Source organism: Petromyzon marinus, chromosome 14 (genome assembly GCF_048934315.1).
Source record: "Petromyzon marinus isolate PM22_M1 ecotype Great Lakes invasive population chromosome 14, UKy_Petmar_22M1.pri1.0, whole genome shotgun sequence".
Classification (NCBI taxonomy): domain Eukaryota; kingdom Metazoa; phylum Chordata; class Hyperoartia; order Petromyzontiformes; family Petromyzontidae; genus Petromyzon; species Petromyzon marinus.
Window position 1 is genome coordinate 13,374,948 of NC_133680.1, and position 16,739 is coordinate 13,391,686.

At 47.5% G+C, this 16,739-nt stretch overlaps 1 protein-coding gene across 3 annotated transcripts in view; it reads left to right on the forward strand.

The window, feature by feature from the left end:
• Positions 1 to 16,739, forward strand: part of LOC116942303 (glutamate receptor-interacting protein 1-like) — a 374,480-nt gene that overhangs the window by 110,944 nt on the left and 246,797 nt on the right. For all 3 annotated transcript variants that reach the window (XM_032954032.2, XM_032954031.2, XM_032954033.2), the window contains one exon: positions 6,474 to 6,566. In XM_032954032.2, the coding sequence (XP_032809923.2) occupies positions 6,474 to 6,566 (93 nt within the window). The remainder of the gene's footprint in view (positions 1 to 6,473; positions 6,567 to 16,739) is intronic.

A 16,739-nucleotide genomic window follows, 5' to 3' on the forward strand; every position in this document is an offset into this window, starting at 1 on the left:
TATAGGGAAATTGTTTTCGCGAAACGCATTTTTCGCTTCACGCGGCACTGTTCAGGAACGCACCCACCGCGTTAAACAACGACTTGCCGTACAAAAGGCGAAATGAGTGCTAGGTAGGGAAGAGGTGAACAAGTCGCGAAAAAATATCAACAGACGTTGGCAATGTATAGAAGTACAAATCGCACAAGCGCGTAAATTCCCTGCCCATTTGTTCTCGCGATGCTGCAATCCACCGGGCCGGTGCCATCCTACTCATTTGTCCGTTGAGTTTTTCTGTGCGCCGCGTCACCTCATTTGGCTGCCATTCTGACACCAGTCTCGTCCTCACAAGCCAAGCCCTTGCCCCCCGGTTGCCAGAACATTGCTGTTGAACATTGCTGCCTGGACACAAGCTCCACTTCACCGCCTGCTGTCCCCATATGGAGATCACCGATTCTGCTCATCAGGCCTTCAAATGCCCCGAGCTCCACACGGGACATCTCCTCACTTCACCGCACGCCTTGTAGGGGACTTTGGGCCGCAGTGAACCTAAATGATTATGCCGATTAGATGTACTCATGTCTGATACGGCTGTTCACAATTGCACCCAATGAAAAATAGAATCCGTTGGCCATCGTCCCTTGTGGCGATGTGTGCTGCCCCAGGCCCACTCAAAAGCCAACATACGTTGAACTATATATCGTACAGCAATATCATGTACGTACTGTCTCTTGAACTTCTCTCGCACCGTACATACGTACCTAGCCGACCGTGCTAATCGGAGGTGCGTGGAGAGACAACAAACAACACAAAAATTAGTTCTAAAGAAATGAGTTTTTAATTTAGAAAAAAAATCAACGTGACATCTCTCCTTTACAGTTGTTCCCGGATTCATGTGTTTCTCACTGTAATTCCAATCACCCATCTGTCCGTGCGTTTTTTTAACGTAATTTTCAGCTATTGTTTCAGTTTTCTTTGTGTCAATGTCCACGCTGATGCTCGTCACGGCAAGTAGTAATACGCTCGCTATCTCTCTCTTTGTGCGAGCCGTGTCCCTTTCTGGAAGATGGTTGGCGTTTACAGCCCTCCATTTAGCTTTGTCTAAGGTATTCGTCAATACATTTGAAAAAAAATAATCCCACTTGCTTCCAATTGTTCAAAATGCTTATGCATCTTCATTTTCTGTCTTCACCCGGGTGGTTTTTTTTCTATCTGGATGTTTTCCTTTGGGGAAAAAAAATAAATTGCACCGATTGAAATGTTTTCCTCGTGCACTTTGGCACGTTTATCAAATTATATTGCTTTCTTCCAAAAAGCTCTCTGTATCGTGCACTCACTTGTACCATCATTTCACAATTTGAAATATCGCTGTACGTTCCATTTGTCTTTTGCAAAGGATGACAGTCTTTTCTTTTGTTTTGCAAACTTGCTGGCAGCGCATGACTTTTCCTTATGCTCACTGTCATCTTGAAGCCAAACTTTTGCAGATGTCTGTTTTGTGGTTCTCCAATCGCGCGTCCTCTACGTACATTGTTTTGTCATTATAAATGTCGGCCATCAGAAACGATGTCACACTCTAACCATTTACGCGTTTGTCGTTGTCTCCCTGCGATCAATGTATTTTTTTAAGTATCTTCTCGTTTTTGCTCTATGGGGAGCGGTAGCGTAGTGGTTAGCGCTACGCTGCGCTACGAACCCCGGGGAGACCCAAGTTCGTTTCCTGCTCACGGCCAACAACGGTGACGATTTTTGAACTGGTCCTGGGCTTCCTCGAGGTCGAGCCAGCCTCAAATGAGTACCTGGAGCAATGTGTAAACATCGCCACTGGGGAGACAAAGATGGCCAGGCGTGGTGCTGGCCACCCACCCCCTTGTGTGCCCTTTCCGACCTTTGTAGGTGCTCGCTAACAGCACTTGCCCCAACAGGCTGCTACTAGTTATACGGGGGATCTTTGCCAGACTATTCTTCTGATTACTATGTTGTAATCTCAGTGAACTGGTTTCCTCTTGCCGCTTTTGAGCATTTTTGTACACACTTTTTTGTTTTAAAGGGCTATTGTGAAAGCTTAGAAAACGACATCAGTTCCCACTTGAATGCCATTTTGTGATCTATAAAATACAGGTATTCAGGGTAGTTAATATTCATTTGTAAATTACAAGATGCCGGTCATTGATAGATGCGAAAAAAAAACCTTTTCTAAATTAAGGACGACACATTCGTCACTGACAATGCCTTAAAGAGCAAAAATATATAATTTACAATGTTTCGGGCATTGGGCCTTCTTCAATGGCCATTTCGCAAAACGTCGTTGAGTTTATTTTCGTTGTTTGTGCTTGGGAACCAACTGCCAATGCAGCAACAGCACCAAATGGCTGGTTGGCCCGAAAAATGTATTTTACAGTATTATTATTGTCCACATAGGTCCCTTAGATGTGTAGTGGCGTTATTTCACGCAGACAACTTATTGTTCTCCTGTGTCACTTTTATTTGAATAGAACTCCTCGCGTTCAATGGCATGCAACTCCGTCGCAACTCTCCCGCTTGCGTTGCTCGCCTCACTCCACTCTCTCTCCTAGTCTCTCCACTGCTAGCCTGCTCTCACTCACTCTCCTAGCCTCTCCACTACTACCCTATTACTATACACTCCAGTAGCTTCTCCACTGCTAGCCTCTCACTATATACTCTGCTAGCTTCTCCACTGCTAGCCTCTCACTATATACTCTGCTAGCTTCTCCACTGCTAGCCTCTCTACTGCTAGCCTCTCGTTATATACTCTGCTAGCTTCTCTACTGCTAGCCTTCGCGCACTCACACTTAGGATTCCGCTAGCTTCTCTACTGCTAGCCTGTCTACCCTCGCCTCTCCAACCTCGCCCTTGCCTGGGGATCAGCCATCACCGCTGGAGAGGACGAGGTGTGGAGAGCGGGGCCCGGGACTTCTCACTCTTCTCTTCACTCCGACCAACTCAACTCCTGCCTCACACGTTGCCATATTTATCCTCCTCATCATTAAACGCCCTAATTAAGCTGGCGTCATCCCGTAGCCGCCCGCACGCGGTGTCCGCTACTATCGTCTCAATCTGCAGACTCCAAGGCGCCTCCTCCGCGCCTGCATTTGCAGCCTACCAATCACGGCTATGCATCTTAATTGGTCGTCTCTCTCGTGTTGCTTTCACTCACAGCACCTGTTCGCCCTGATGTGACCTCACTGTCTGCGGCTCACACGTTGCCTGCACACTGTTTGCAAAACCCCACGCGCGTTACTCCACTACAGATATAATTGCTCAACCCTAGCTATTAATACTTTGATACTTGCATTGCCTTAGTACTGTTCGCCTTTTGGCGTTAATCTAGTCTGACACTGGTAGTGAGACAAGGCCACAAAGAAGGCTGCCTCTGGTGTAGGCCAATCAGTTTCAAAGACGATGCATACATTATCAGAGCATGTTTGTTTGCATGATTTGCCGCAAGTATGTGTGCTTAATGCAGACTTGATGCCTTGAAATAGGTATGTATTTGGTGTGTGAATATCTTAATACCTAGCTGTTTTCTTGCCAGAAATAGAAAAGCCTATTCTTATTTTTTCATAATTTTGATACTGGAAAAAAATGCCCCATTTGCATTTACGGTGATGCATTTGAAGTTATTAATGCGCCCGCCTAAGATTGAAAGTATCAATGCATCAGCACCCCCAGCTATCCATGTCTGTAACTTAGGGGGTCACGATAACGTTCGTCAAGATGACGCAATTCTTCTTTCGTATGGCATTGTGAAAAGCAACAGTTTAATTTTTTCTTAATGATCATCTAAAATTAAGGCAAAGGTTATTTATACAGTCCAATGATGTGGTTGACACAGTGTGGATATCAGCGATACCGCTAGGATGTGCATGGATGGAGCACTCATCGGTGATGTGCTTGATGGTTTGGACTTCACAGTCGCAGTTGGGCGTTTCTTTGATCTTCCATTCATGGAACGTGTACGCGCATCTGCCGTGTTGTGTTCGAGCACGGTTCAGTGTGGTCCATAGTCATCGTGGAAGAGAGAATCCCGGTACTTCCACCGTCGGATCGTTAGTTATGTTTTTGTTTGACACGTCCATAGCCGCCCACGATTCAGAGCCACCGAGTGGCGGTGTCTTTATTTTCGTCTGCTAGAGCGGAGGCGCGTATCCAGAACGGTTTCCTGGATTTTAGCCTTGGGCTTGGGGGTTCCTTTAGATATTGATGGAGAGGCAGAGTGATGTTTTTCATTATCTTGTTGTACTCCCGTGTCGTCGCATCATCACGTCGGATGTTGGTCGGAGCGATATTCGCCAGCACCGGAAGTCACGGGAGCAGAGTAGATTTTAGGGAACCGCTGATGATACGAAGCGCGTTGTTAATTTCGGCATCGACAAGGTTCGTGTGAGGGCTTGCACAGTACTCTGCAGTGGAGTGAACAAGGGCGTGCGTCGATATCTTTGTAGAGGTGTTAACCACGCACTGTTCGGTGACCTGCATTGCCACCAGGTATCAAGGGGGCAGTGCAGCGTTACCCCTCTGTACATAACGGTTGGGGTCAGACGAGGTGAAATGGATCGTAGCCACAGTTTAGGGAGAACCAATCAGCCAGTTCCACGTGGGAATGTGTGATTGGTTATACCTGGCCACGAACGAGTATAAGAAGGGTGACCCAACAGAGCTCGGAGAGTTCTGCCCTACACGAGGACCGAAGACCGGGCTGAAGACTAGCCAGGACCCTGGACCAGCCTTCCAGCCCTTTTGAGGGCTAAGGCTCGGCATACCCAGTGGTCAGGACCCACCGGGCCAGCGGTGGGTCAGATAGCCTCCCCTAGGTCCAAGCCGGAGGACTCTAGGCTAGGATAGCGGTAGACGTGTAAGTCCCGCCAAGTCCGGAGGCTGTACCTCCTTAGGTATCAAGGAGGTTAGCGGTAGACGTGCAAGTTCCGCCAAGCTAGGAGGTTAGCGGTAGACGTGCAAGTCCTGCCAAACTAGGAGGCTGTACCTCCCTAGGGTATCGGGTGAGGGGACCGAATATCCCTCTGTGTGTTAAGGATTGTGTAAGGAACAGTTACAATACGCAGTGTGCCTCCTAAGAAGTTTACTCGTCTTTACAACACTACATCTTCAACACACTGGCATCGCTTCCCCAGGTTGTTCCTGAAAGTTTCTGAATAATATTCACTCGTGCTTTCGTTTTACCTTTAGCTTGTTGGGAGGTGGTGATGGTAGTTAAGTATCCAATCCAGGGTAACTCCGAGATACCGAGGGTGTTCCCTATGCCTTGGCACCGCCCTGCAGAAGTTAACGTTCAGCGTTTTCGAAGCTTGTCTGTTGTTCAGGTGGAAGGCGGAGATGACGCTCTTCAATGGGTGTGGCTTAAGGCGCCAATTCTTGAAGTAATCTTCCAGAATCTTCAGATATTTTTCGAGGATTGCCTCAGTGTCCTCCATATTCCATGCTTGGGTTGCAAGTGCGATATCATACGATCAAACGGCAAGATGTCGCTGGAATGGAGATGGCGCAATAGCTTCAGTTTAAAGGAGGAACTCGCCACCGGAGGAAACCGGCCACTTTGATGAAAGCCCCCTGTGCCCTCCCTGGCAGAGCCTCTTCTGAAGTCACCATGGGCCGTCACGGTCTGTAGACGTTCCACTTCCCACACGACCGCCACGGGCGTCGCCATTATCATTGACAATGAAATACACAAACACCGGTTGTTGAAGACCCAACGCAGAATATCCCCGGTTTTGATCTTCCACGAAGCTCACGGTCCACCCTAAACCGCATCCACTGTACCAACCATGGCAGATGCAGATACCTGATGCACAAATGGAAAATTGAAAACTCTCCAGTGGTGTGCGATTGCGGTTATCCCAGAACAGACCGTACAATGTATAACGACGCAATGCCCCGATCCACAAATACGAAGGAAACATCACAGTGATGATTCGCTCTGCTGGCTCCTGACGTGGTTATCTGGCTTGACCACCTCAATGTGAAATTGTAGACCGAAAGAGGAGGAGGATTTCTCCACAACTCTGGCTGTCGCCTGATGATGTTCATTGCAATTTCTGGCGAAACGTCATACTCGAATTGTAAATGTTGTGGCTTTATTCTCCAACACACCGGTGTTATGAACTACTAACTAATTGGCATGTTTTGTTTGTGACAAACCTTACTAATTGACTGTGTCGGGCGGTGGTGGGTTTAACAACACTAATATTTACGCGATCTAACCCAAAAACCTGTTTTATGGATAATATTGGTCGCGAAAGCCGACTACGTGTTCAACTGAAATTGTAGTTGTTGCTCTGCATGTATATCAATCATACGGAAGAGTACGATTAAATACTTCCGATTGCAAACGCACGACGGGAAAGCGTTGCAGAACCCACGCATCGCGTGATTTTATTTCGCCCAGCCTCCCCCTTGGCTACTACAACCACCAGTTGTTGACGCTGTGCTCACGGCTCCGGCTGCTTTGTTCGCAGATGAAGCCAGCTACGCGCGCGGCGGAGCGCAGAGCCAGCCCCCAGCCGTCACGGGGGACGCGTCGCCGCCGTCTCACCGGCAGGGCATCCCGGGTGGGTGCCTCCTCCACATGGAGACGCACACACACGCGCACACACAAAGATAAAGACAAAGATCCCCCATATAGCCTTAACAGACTGTAGGGGCAAGTGCTGTTAGCGAGCACCTATGAAGGCCGGAACGGTACACGAGGGGGTGGGTGGCCAGCACCACGCCCGACCGCCTTTGTCTCCCTAGTGGCAATGTTTACACACCACACCAGGTACTCATTTGAGGCTGAGTCGACCTAGGGGAGGCCCGAGACCGGTTCAGATAATCGTCACTGGTGTTGGCCGTGAGCGGGAATCGAACCCGGGTCGCCAGGTTCATAGCGCAGCGCGCTAACCGCTACACTAACGCGCACACACACACACATGCGCACACACATACACGCGCACACGCATGCACACACACGCGCACACGCACACACACGCGCACACGCACGCACACCAACGCACACAAAGATCCCCCGTGTAGCCTGTAACAGACTGTTGGGGCAAGTGCTGTTATCGAGCAGCACCTATGAAAGCCGGCAACGGCACACGAGGGGGTGGGTGGCCAGCACCACGCCGGCCGCATTTGTCTCCCCAGTGGCAATGTTTACACACCGCACCAGGTACTCATTCGAGGCTGAGTCGAACTAGGGGAGGCCCAGTACCAGTTCAGATATTCATCACTGGTGTTGGCCGTGAACGGAAATCAAACTCGGGTCCGCCGGGTTCGTAGCGCAGCACGCTAACCGCTACACTACTATCAGCAGCAACAACAACCGCCATTCGCCACTAAGTGGCGGTGACGCCACCACGGTGCTTGTGCCAGGCTACGTGCACACTTCCACACGCTGCACGATGCACGCACGGCGTGCCGGGATCGGGCGCCACGTGGGGGGAGCTTCCACAGGGGGCAGCCCACGAGGTGCTCGCGACCGCCGCCGCGTCACGGATGTCTTTGCGGCGTGGCAGAGTGGCAAAGTGCGTCCACGAAAAAGTGACCAAGCCATCGCTCCTGCTGCCTGGGCTGCCGTTGTTCAGTCGGCGAAATGTATTTTTTTAAGTACGGTGTGCTGAAAGTTTATTTCGCGCCGTACGCTGCCGACCGTGCTGATCTGAGGTGCGGGGGAAGGACAACAAACTAAACAGCTCTAAACAAAGTAGTGGTTTTAAATCTGGATGATTTTAAAGTGCATAGCTCCATTGGCTTTCTAATATCGGAAGGAAGCGCATCTGAACGCGTGCGATACAGTGACCGTCTTTGTTCGATTGCTCGCCAAAAGCCACTGCGAGGGTTGAGTGCAGTTCTAAAGAAATTAGCTTTAAATTTAGAACATGTGAATAAGCTGCATGGATATTCTGGCATTGTAGCTTGTGCAGTGGCGGTGGTTGTGAAATTATAATTACCCTCGGATAACGCAAGATTACGGTTCACATTTTCTTAACACGTGACATTGATTTGAAGTCAAACAGAAAACGTGGGTTATTATTAAACTTCCTTCGTTTATTACGGATATTAATTTAGTATCAACTATACGTTGATTGTTGAGTTGTGAATCCAGCTGCTGGCCTCAGAGGACATCGAGTAATGAAGCCGATAACTTCCTTTTAACGATGACCTTAATCTGTGCGACTCCCATCTAACGTTAAAGAAAGTTTTGCTAAAAATAATCTCTGGCAAATAAACCAAAATAAACAAATGAAAGGCATGTTTTACATGTTATTTTAACGAATTCACAATTCAGTAATTGGTCCAACTTCCCAAAAACGGCCTCGTCGTTTTCCACGAAAAACCTGCGGAAGATATGTTTTTTTTTAAAGCCAAGGTAAGCTAAGTTTGGCGAGGGCCGAGAGGGGGGGTATTGGCTAAGTGGCGGTGTTATTTACGACGGCCGATGCGAGTCCGACACCGGGGACTCACGTCTGCTCCCTCCAAACGTAAGGAGCAACGTTGATTACTCGCATCTATCTCGCTGGTACTCGGAGGGCAGCTTAAACATTGACAAGATTGAGACGATTCATTTGTTTGAGGAGTTTTTTTCTTCTTTAAAGGTTGCTAAGAAGATGCTGTGCTCGTCTGCACGTGGGTTGTCTTAAATGCAACCAACAGAGGCTGGTCTCTCAGTCTGCTGTCTAAAGACCTCGCGAGAGGCAGAGAGAGGTCGTTGACAGTGAATTGTATTTCCCTCCAGAGTGTATATTCTTTTTTTCCATTAGATTTTTGGCTGTATACAAGGACAAAAGCCCGCTGAAGAATGCTGGGCGACGAAAACAACTGTGCGCGAATATCCACCAGGCCCCATGTACCCCGACGAGTCCCGGTTGATGGAGGGGGGATCTATTGTCTAATTTACATGGGGAAATCGCACCGATAGAACATTTCGTTTCTGTTTGAACATAAGGTGGAGGGAGGGCGCTGTGTATGAGAAAGTAAAAGGGAGGGGGGGGGTCGAGGGTATATTCTAATTGTGCTGTTTTGCATCATGGCATGGGACTGATATATCCGTTGATATTGCAGGGCATCCGTTAAGATGAACACTTGGGTTTAGAGAACACACGGAGGTTAACGACGCCGCCCAAAATGTGAAGAAAAGTGAGTGGGCTGGGGCAGGACACTTCCTGGCTAGAAGAGGACGGTGGGCTGGCCATCGAACAAACACGGTTTAGCCAATGCCTCTCAAATTGTTCTATATTATAATAAATACTGCTGCTGCTCATAATGACCGTTTCCCCTGCTCAAAGTTGCAATTGGCAGTGATTTCAGCATTCGATGGTAGAGGCAATCTTTCCCAAAGTGCTTGCGAAAAATGAACCGGGATGCGTTGCTGATCTCGTCATGGAGCATGAACCACACGAACTCCGCTCATTCTCGCAGTGGCTTTTGGCTGGCCATCGAACAAAGACGGGCACCGCATCGCACGCTTTCAGATGCGCTTCCGTGGCCAATATGCAATACTCTTCTTTCCGATATTTGAAAGTCCCTGGAGCTATGCACTTTGAAATCACTCAGATTGAAAACGAATTTCTTTAGAACTGCCTTTTGTGTTTAGTTTGTTGTCCTCCTCCGCACCTCCGATTAGCATGGTTCGCTACGTACGGTGCGAAAGAAGTTACATACACACGTACATGCAACAGAGTGGCATCCAAGGAATGAAACACGTCTTGAGAGGACGTCCACTGAGAAGATGGAGCGATGGGATCGGTTCACGTGAAGGCGCTGGATGGATTATTGCACTGCAAGATGAGAGAGACCTTCATCCAGCAGTGGATTGATGATGGTGATAATGATGCGAAGCATTGCGTTAAGAGATAAATGTCACGTTGCAAGAACTGCTTGTGTGTTCTAATAAAGCGGTGGTGCTTTGCACACGTTCTTCTACAGAGGTGATTATAATTACTACATGGAGATTGAGCAGAAATAAGAGGAACTAAGTGAGCAATCAAATAGATCCCGATTCTCATTTTTGTACACTCATTGGCGTCCTGCCAGAGACCATCAACTCGCTACACTTGGGAATCGAGAAAAAAAACATCACAGGGAGCCACCTGGATTCGAATCTACGTTTTTGTATTATTGGTGCTGGGTGAGCGCTTCAAGTGCTCGATTAGCTCCCTGAGCCACACCACTCAGGTCCCTGTAGTCTGTTCTGTAAAGACCCCACGAGAGAGTCATGTCAATACGTTATCTACAAGCCTTATCAGAGTCTGATATGTCACTTTGTTGTGCAAAGACCCCATCGGAGACTGCCGCTGTTGTTTAGATAGCCTGTGCAATTGCACCTGACTCGTAATATTTTCTTGAATAACTGCGGATTATAAGTTAAAGCAAAACAGTTTGCTCCAGACAGGCAAAGCGAGCGCTCGTACAACTGTTTGACATGCAGGCTTTCGCGACAAATAGTATTCATGATGAATATTTTTTTGGGTTAGATCGCATAAGTATAAATGTTGTTGCATTGCATTACATTTCCAAAACATTTTCTAAGTTTGTTTTTTCAAACGGCCTATTTCTCTCTCTAAAATTTACCAGGCTCCCATAGGTCCATTCGTTCATTCTCTCCCCCGGCTGCTTCGGGGTGGATTTCCACACAACTCTCTGTGTGTCTCTGTCAAATTTCACACTTAACTTCTAATTTTAGCAATATTTGGAGATCGTAATCAACCAGGCTATGCGTTAACTGTGTGTTAGCCGACTCTCTCTGTTGCATTGCATTACATTTCCCAAAAATTTGCAATTTTTTTCTTCTCAACCTGCCTATTTCTTTCTCTAAAATTTACCAGGCTCTCATCGGTCCATTCGATCTTTCTCTCCTTCCTTCGCTTCGGGGTGGATTTCCACACAACTCTCTCTAAAATGTAAAAGACTTGTTGGGTCTTTCACTGACATGCTTATTTCTCTGCTCCAACATCTGCCCCAGCAGACCCACCTCTCTCTCTGCCCCCCCCCCACCCTCTCTCTATTTAAGGCCTCGACACAGAGGCATTTGGGTCTCTGTGTGTCTATGTTGTGTGCCTCTCTCTGTGTCTCTGTGTTGTCTCTCTCTGCTTGTGTCTGTCTGTGTGTCTCCGTGTCTGTGTTTTGTCTCTCTCTCAAATTCAGTTCTACCTGATGACGGTTGCTTGTGTTGCAATCGAAACGTCGTATTCTATTATTTGATGTATATTTTTTCTACGTGACTTTACCGAAAGAACCAAAGAGTAATTCCTGCAGTCACGAAAGCTTCAAATCAAGTTTATAAATGTTGTATCGTTAACCCCCCTACCACCTGACCCAGCCAGTCAGGTTTGTCACGTAAACAAAAAGTGCCAATTAGTTACTACTCCAGCCCACTGGTGTGTTGGAGAGTACGGTAAATCCACAACATTTACAATTTGAATACGACATTTCGCTGGTAATTACATCCAGCCAGAATTGTAACAAAATCGCCCGATGATGCTGGATGTAATTACTGGCGAAACGTCACGGCACGCAAATTGTAAATGTTGTAGATGTACTCTCTAACACACAACCGGTGTGCTGAAGATGTAACTAATTCTTCTTTGGTTCTTTCGGTAAAGTCACGTAGAATGAGAATAAAATAATAAATTTATAAAATAAAATAACACAATAATATTCTCACGACGTTTCGGCCACAACACAAGCGGCCTTCATCAGGTGAAGGGACGAGCCTGTCTGGAGGACAGCGCTGGAGTGAAAAAGCCACGCTCAAATCGCGACCTTTAAGCTGTGTGAGAAGAAACAAAGCGCCTTGACAAAGGAATTAGCATATAATTTAGCATTGAAAAGGCTGAGTGATTAGCTTGTGACTGGTCACAGAAATGGCTATGTTAAAGTTAAAGCATACACATTTGCAGAGGCACCCCTTGACAAAGGAATTAGCATAGAATTTAGCATTGAAATAGCTAAGTTTAAGTATACACATCCGCAATAAAAAACTAAAATATAAATTACCTCAATGTTATCAATAAACTCTATATTCTCCAATCAGCTAAGCTACCAACAATAAGTTGTTATATATCACAATGCTATATGGCGAAAAAATGGGTAAATTCTTAACCTCAACTAAAGTTGGGGTGGATTCTTACCCTCAACTATATAGTATTCATTATATATTGTATTGTATACCCAGTTACTGTGAATTGCTCAGATGTGTAGGCCTTGACTTCAACATAGCCATTTCTGTGACCAGTCACAAGCTAATCACTCAGTTATTTCAATGCTAAATTCGCCTAGTTATTTCAATGCAAAATTCTCCTGTTTGATTTGTACTAGGTGCCTCAGTGAATGTATATGCTCTGACTTTAACATAGCTATTTCTGTGACCAGTTACAACTTAATCACTCAGCTATTTCAATGCTAAATTCTATGCTAATTCCTTTGTCAAGGGGTGCCTCTGCGGATGTGTATACTTTAACTTAGCTATTTCAATGCTAAATTCTATGCTAATTCCTTTGTCAAGGGGTGCTTTTGCAGATGTGTATGCTTTAACTTTAACATAGCCATTTCTGTGACCAGTCACAAGCTAATCACTCAGCCATTTCAATGCTAAATTATATGCGAATTCCTTTGTCAAGGCACTTTGTTTCTTCTCACACAGCTTAAAGGTCGTGATCTGAGCGTGGCTTTTTCACTCCAGCGCTGTCCTCCAGACAGGCTGGTCCCTTCACCTGATGAAGGCCGCTTGTGTTGTGGCCGAAACGTCGTGAGAATATGATTGTGTTATTTTATTTTATCAATTTATTATTTTATTCTCATTCTACGTGACTTTACCGAAAGAACCAAAGAAGATGAATCCTTGCAGTCACGAAAGCTTTAAATCGAAATGTAACTAATTGGCACGTTTTGTTTACGTGACAACCCTTACTAATGGGCTGTGCCAGATGGTGGCGGGTTTAACGACACATTTATATGTACACGCTTGTACCACAGCACCGCATGTACAGACTGCATGTGCTGTACACAATCCAATCCGTGTGCTGCATTAACACGCACAGAGCCAGACTGAGGCTGTCCTAGGATTCTTGTGGTTGAATATTAATGCCCCAAGGCTTAAGAGAGCCAGATGAAGGAATCTGTAAGATTGTTAAAGGTTCAGTGTTGATGCCCAAGGCTCTCGCAGCCAGACTAAGGCACCTTTGGGATTTCTTCACATTTATTCGCTAATGCCGGAGACTCTGAAAGCCAGTGTGAAGAATGGCGTAGCCACGGGAAGGCACTTAGTTTACAGATAAGAAATAAGAGCGCGGCGGCCTCATCGGCTGTTCCGATCAGGACTCTGTAAATCAGGTTGCAGATATCAGTGGAACTGGTATGCACTAAAAAAACTAAAATCGATATCCATTCAAGTTTACATTGATAATTGAATATGAAAAAAACTGCATTGACATACCATTTTATGATCAGAATCGGGATATTTATACTGGAGGAATCTGTTGTGATATGAAGCTGTCTTTTTTACAGGTGTCCAGTTGGGGCGGGTCAAAAAGGCTGCAACAAACAAACAAACAATACAAAACACGATAGGAGTGCAAAGTATAGGAAAAGTAAAAACATCACGAACAAAATATTTACATTTTACCAGGTAAAGTCCACTGAGCAATTAGCTTCTTTTTCATAAGCGACCTGGCCACAAATTATACCTCAACGAAGTGGCTTATCATCACGTGGAAATTTAGAGCATCAACCTCTGCTTGAGCTGCATTAATGGAGTTGGCCAAACATCTCAATATCCGGCCACACAGCTTGGCCAATTGTTGGTAGCACCGGTTCTGGTTGCCTTCCCGTTCTGTCCGTGGTTTCCCCCGCGCCAGGGCTCTGAGCTGTAACCAAAACAGCCATGGCAACCCCACCTCTCTAAACCGCCGAGCGGTGCTGCTTTCCTCAACGACATTGGCCATTTTCTGCGTTCAGCATTCCGGGCACCGCACTGCTAAACGAGCAGTGGGGGGGCCGACGACGTACAGAGTGAGATGAGTATGCAGCGGACCGTACGCATAGGGCCGTACGCAGCCGACCAACATAACACAGCGGGCCATACGCAGTGGGCCGTAAGCAGAGGGCCGTACGCAGTCGGCCAATATAACGAAGCGGGCCGTACGCAGTGGGCCAACGTACCACAGCGGGCTGTACGCAGCGGACCGTACGCAGCGGGCCAACGTAACACAGCGGGCCATACGCAGTGGGCCGTACGCAGTGGGCTGTACGCAGTGGGCCAACGTAGCACAGCGGGCCTTCCTCAGCGGGCCAACATAACACAGCGGGCCATACGCAGTGGGCCGTACGCAGTGAGCTAACGTAACACAGCGGGCCATACGCAGTGGACCAACGTAACACAGCGGGCCATACGCAGTGGGCCGTACACAGTGGGCCAACGTAACAGTGGGCCATACGCAGTGGGCCAACGTAGCGCAGCGGGCCGTACGCAGCAAGCCAACGAAATGCGGCAGGACAGGTAGTCAGGAGCAGCAGCAGAGCGAGTCGCGTACTATCATCAACACAAGGCGCACGCTGTGATTTGTAACTCCCTACGCAGGCATTCCCAATGTCCAAGGCCCACTCAAAATAACACTCGGTGCACAAATGGGCATTTTCAGGCTACTCTCGGCCACTTTTGGCTGACATCAATACTTTTTTTTACGCACGCACATGCAAAATATCAGCCGAGTCTGAAGTCATGTGAATATTAGAATAAGAATCAGAATCTTTATTTATGCTGGAGGAATCCGATCAGCTACAAATATCTTTTTCACAGATGTCCAGTAAGCGGACTTGTTTGTCCACAGACCTGTGCCCCGTGCAGCAGCCCATGCTATTGTCCGTCACTGTGAGGCGGTGCCCGCCCATGGTTGTATTCTGCGAAACAGTCGCCCGTATAACGCGAGCGCTGACACCGGCTGCGATGAACGTCTCTCGGCCAAGGTGCAGATTTTCATGCCACTCTGTGGGAAGGACGCTGTGCGGTCCCCAGGGATAGACTGGGTTCTTTCATGCAAGCAGATAAAGGCGCAAGCCCTTTCCCTGCTCTCGTTAGTGCTGGTAAAGAGGGCCTCTAACGGAGGGAGCTCTTGAGAGTCCCACTCCAGTGTATTTTGGCCGACTTGTCCACATTGGCCAGATCTTATGGAAGAGGCGGGTATTACACACAGAACCCCACCGTATGACCAACTACCCGTGGTGTAACCAAGTGTAACCAAGTACTCGACTGTATACTGCTGGGTGGGCAGAGGCTGGGGGGGGGGGGTGATTTTAGGAACTTGCAGCATTATTTCACCTGCTGCCCTGAGGGATCTAACTCAACCGGCGACCTTTGCATTGCCAGTCTATAGTGTGCGCGCTAACCATATGTATGTTGAACTTCTTTCGCACCATACGTAGTCAACCGTGCTCATCGGAGGTGCGGGGGAAGGACAACGTACTAAACACAAAAAGCAGTTCTAAAGAAATTGCACCACTGTGGCAAGCATCCTTGGGCTCTGCCAGAGGGTGGTTAAATTTCACGGCACTAACTCGGGGGACACCGATGGAGATGAACCCCCATCCCTGATGCTCGACGCTTGGACTCGTGCCTGGTTTGTGTGGCTGGTTGGGAACTCGGCAGAGGGGGGGGGGGGAGTCCAGAGGCAGGTATCACAGCTATAAACGTACGTCCAGGTGACGTTGCCGCACCGGTCACCATGGCAGCTGTCTGGCGTGTTCACAGCATGCCCAGTGGATATTTGCAGGTTTCGGGTTGACAAGGCGAGCTGCCACTGTCAAATGCCCCCCATCCACGAAATTGCCCGTGCAAGCCTTGCACTTTCGAACACTTAAAAAAAAGAATTCCCATCAAGTAACTGGGATCCACTTAGGCACTGTTTTACGGCCGTGCAAAGATGGACCGATCGGCGGTGCCGCGTGGCTGCTCGCATTTAACATTAAGCCGTGAAGAAAGAAACAAAGGGGATGCTAAATACAGCACACACCGGAGGCCATGCCTGCACACTTGAGATGTGACTTGAGAGATGCCAACTCCCTTGCCAAAGCCAACTAATGTAGAGTGAAATGGTTTGGTTTATACGTACGTGCAATATAAAGGTGCAAGTACAAGCATGTGCATTCGTACAGTGGCGTGTATGCTTCATCCGACTGTCGTGCTGAGCAGAGTTCCAAACTCACCGTCACAGGATTGGAGGTTGATATCTTAGTCAGAGTCCACTTCACCCAACATTTCGTATGTGATCAACAAAAAAAGAAGTACAGCTTTCTCAAGAGTCGACCGTGGTTCTTGTTCATGCCATGATCAGAAATGGCCATTTCCAGACGTCTGGACACTTTTGGCGGATGGCTATACTTTGACTTTTCATGCAAATTATCAAAATAATCATGAGCTTCATTGTGCAGGATATAAATAACAAAATAATTAAACAGACTGTCTCTTTTTCATGTCTGTATCTGCGTAAAAAATATAATTCTTGCACAACCTGCACCTCCGATTAGCACGGTTGGCTACGTACAGTGCGAAAGATGTTCAACATACATACCTACAGCCCATCAGTCACGTGGCCTTCTGGGAGTGCAAAATATAAGTTCAGTCTACAGACGTGTGAACATCCGGCGGAGTTGTTTCTACACGAATAAGAACCGCTGACGGATGTGAGAATATTCTGCTGTCTCGTCTATTACTCGTATCATCACACACACACACGTCTCTGGCGTAG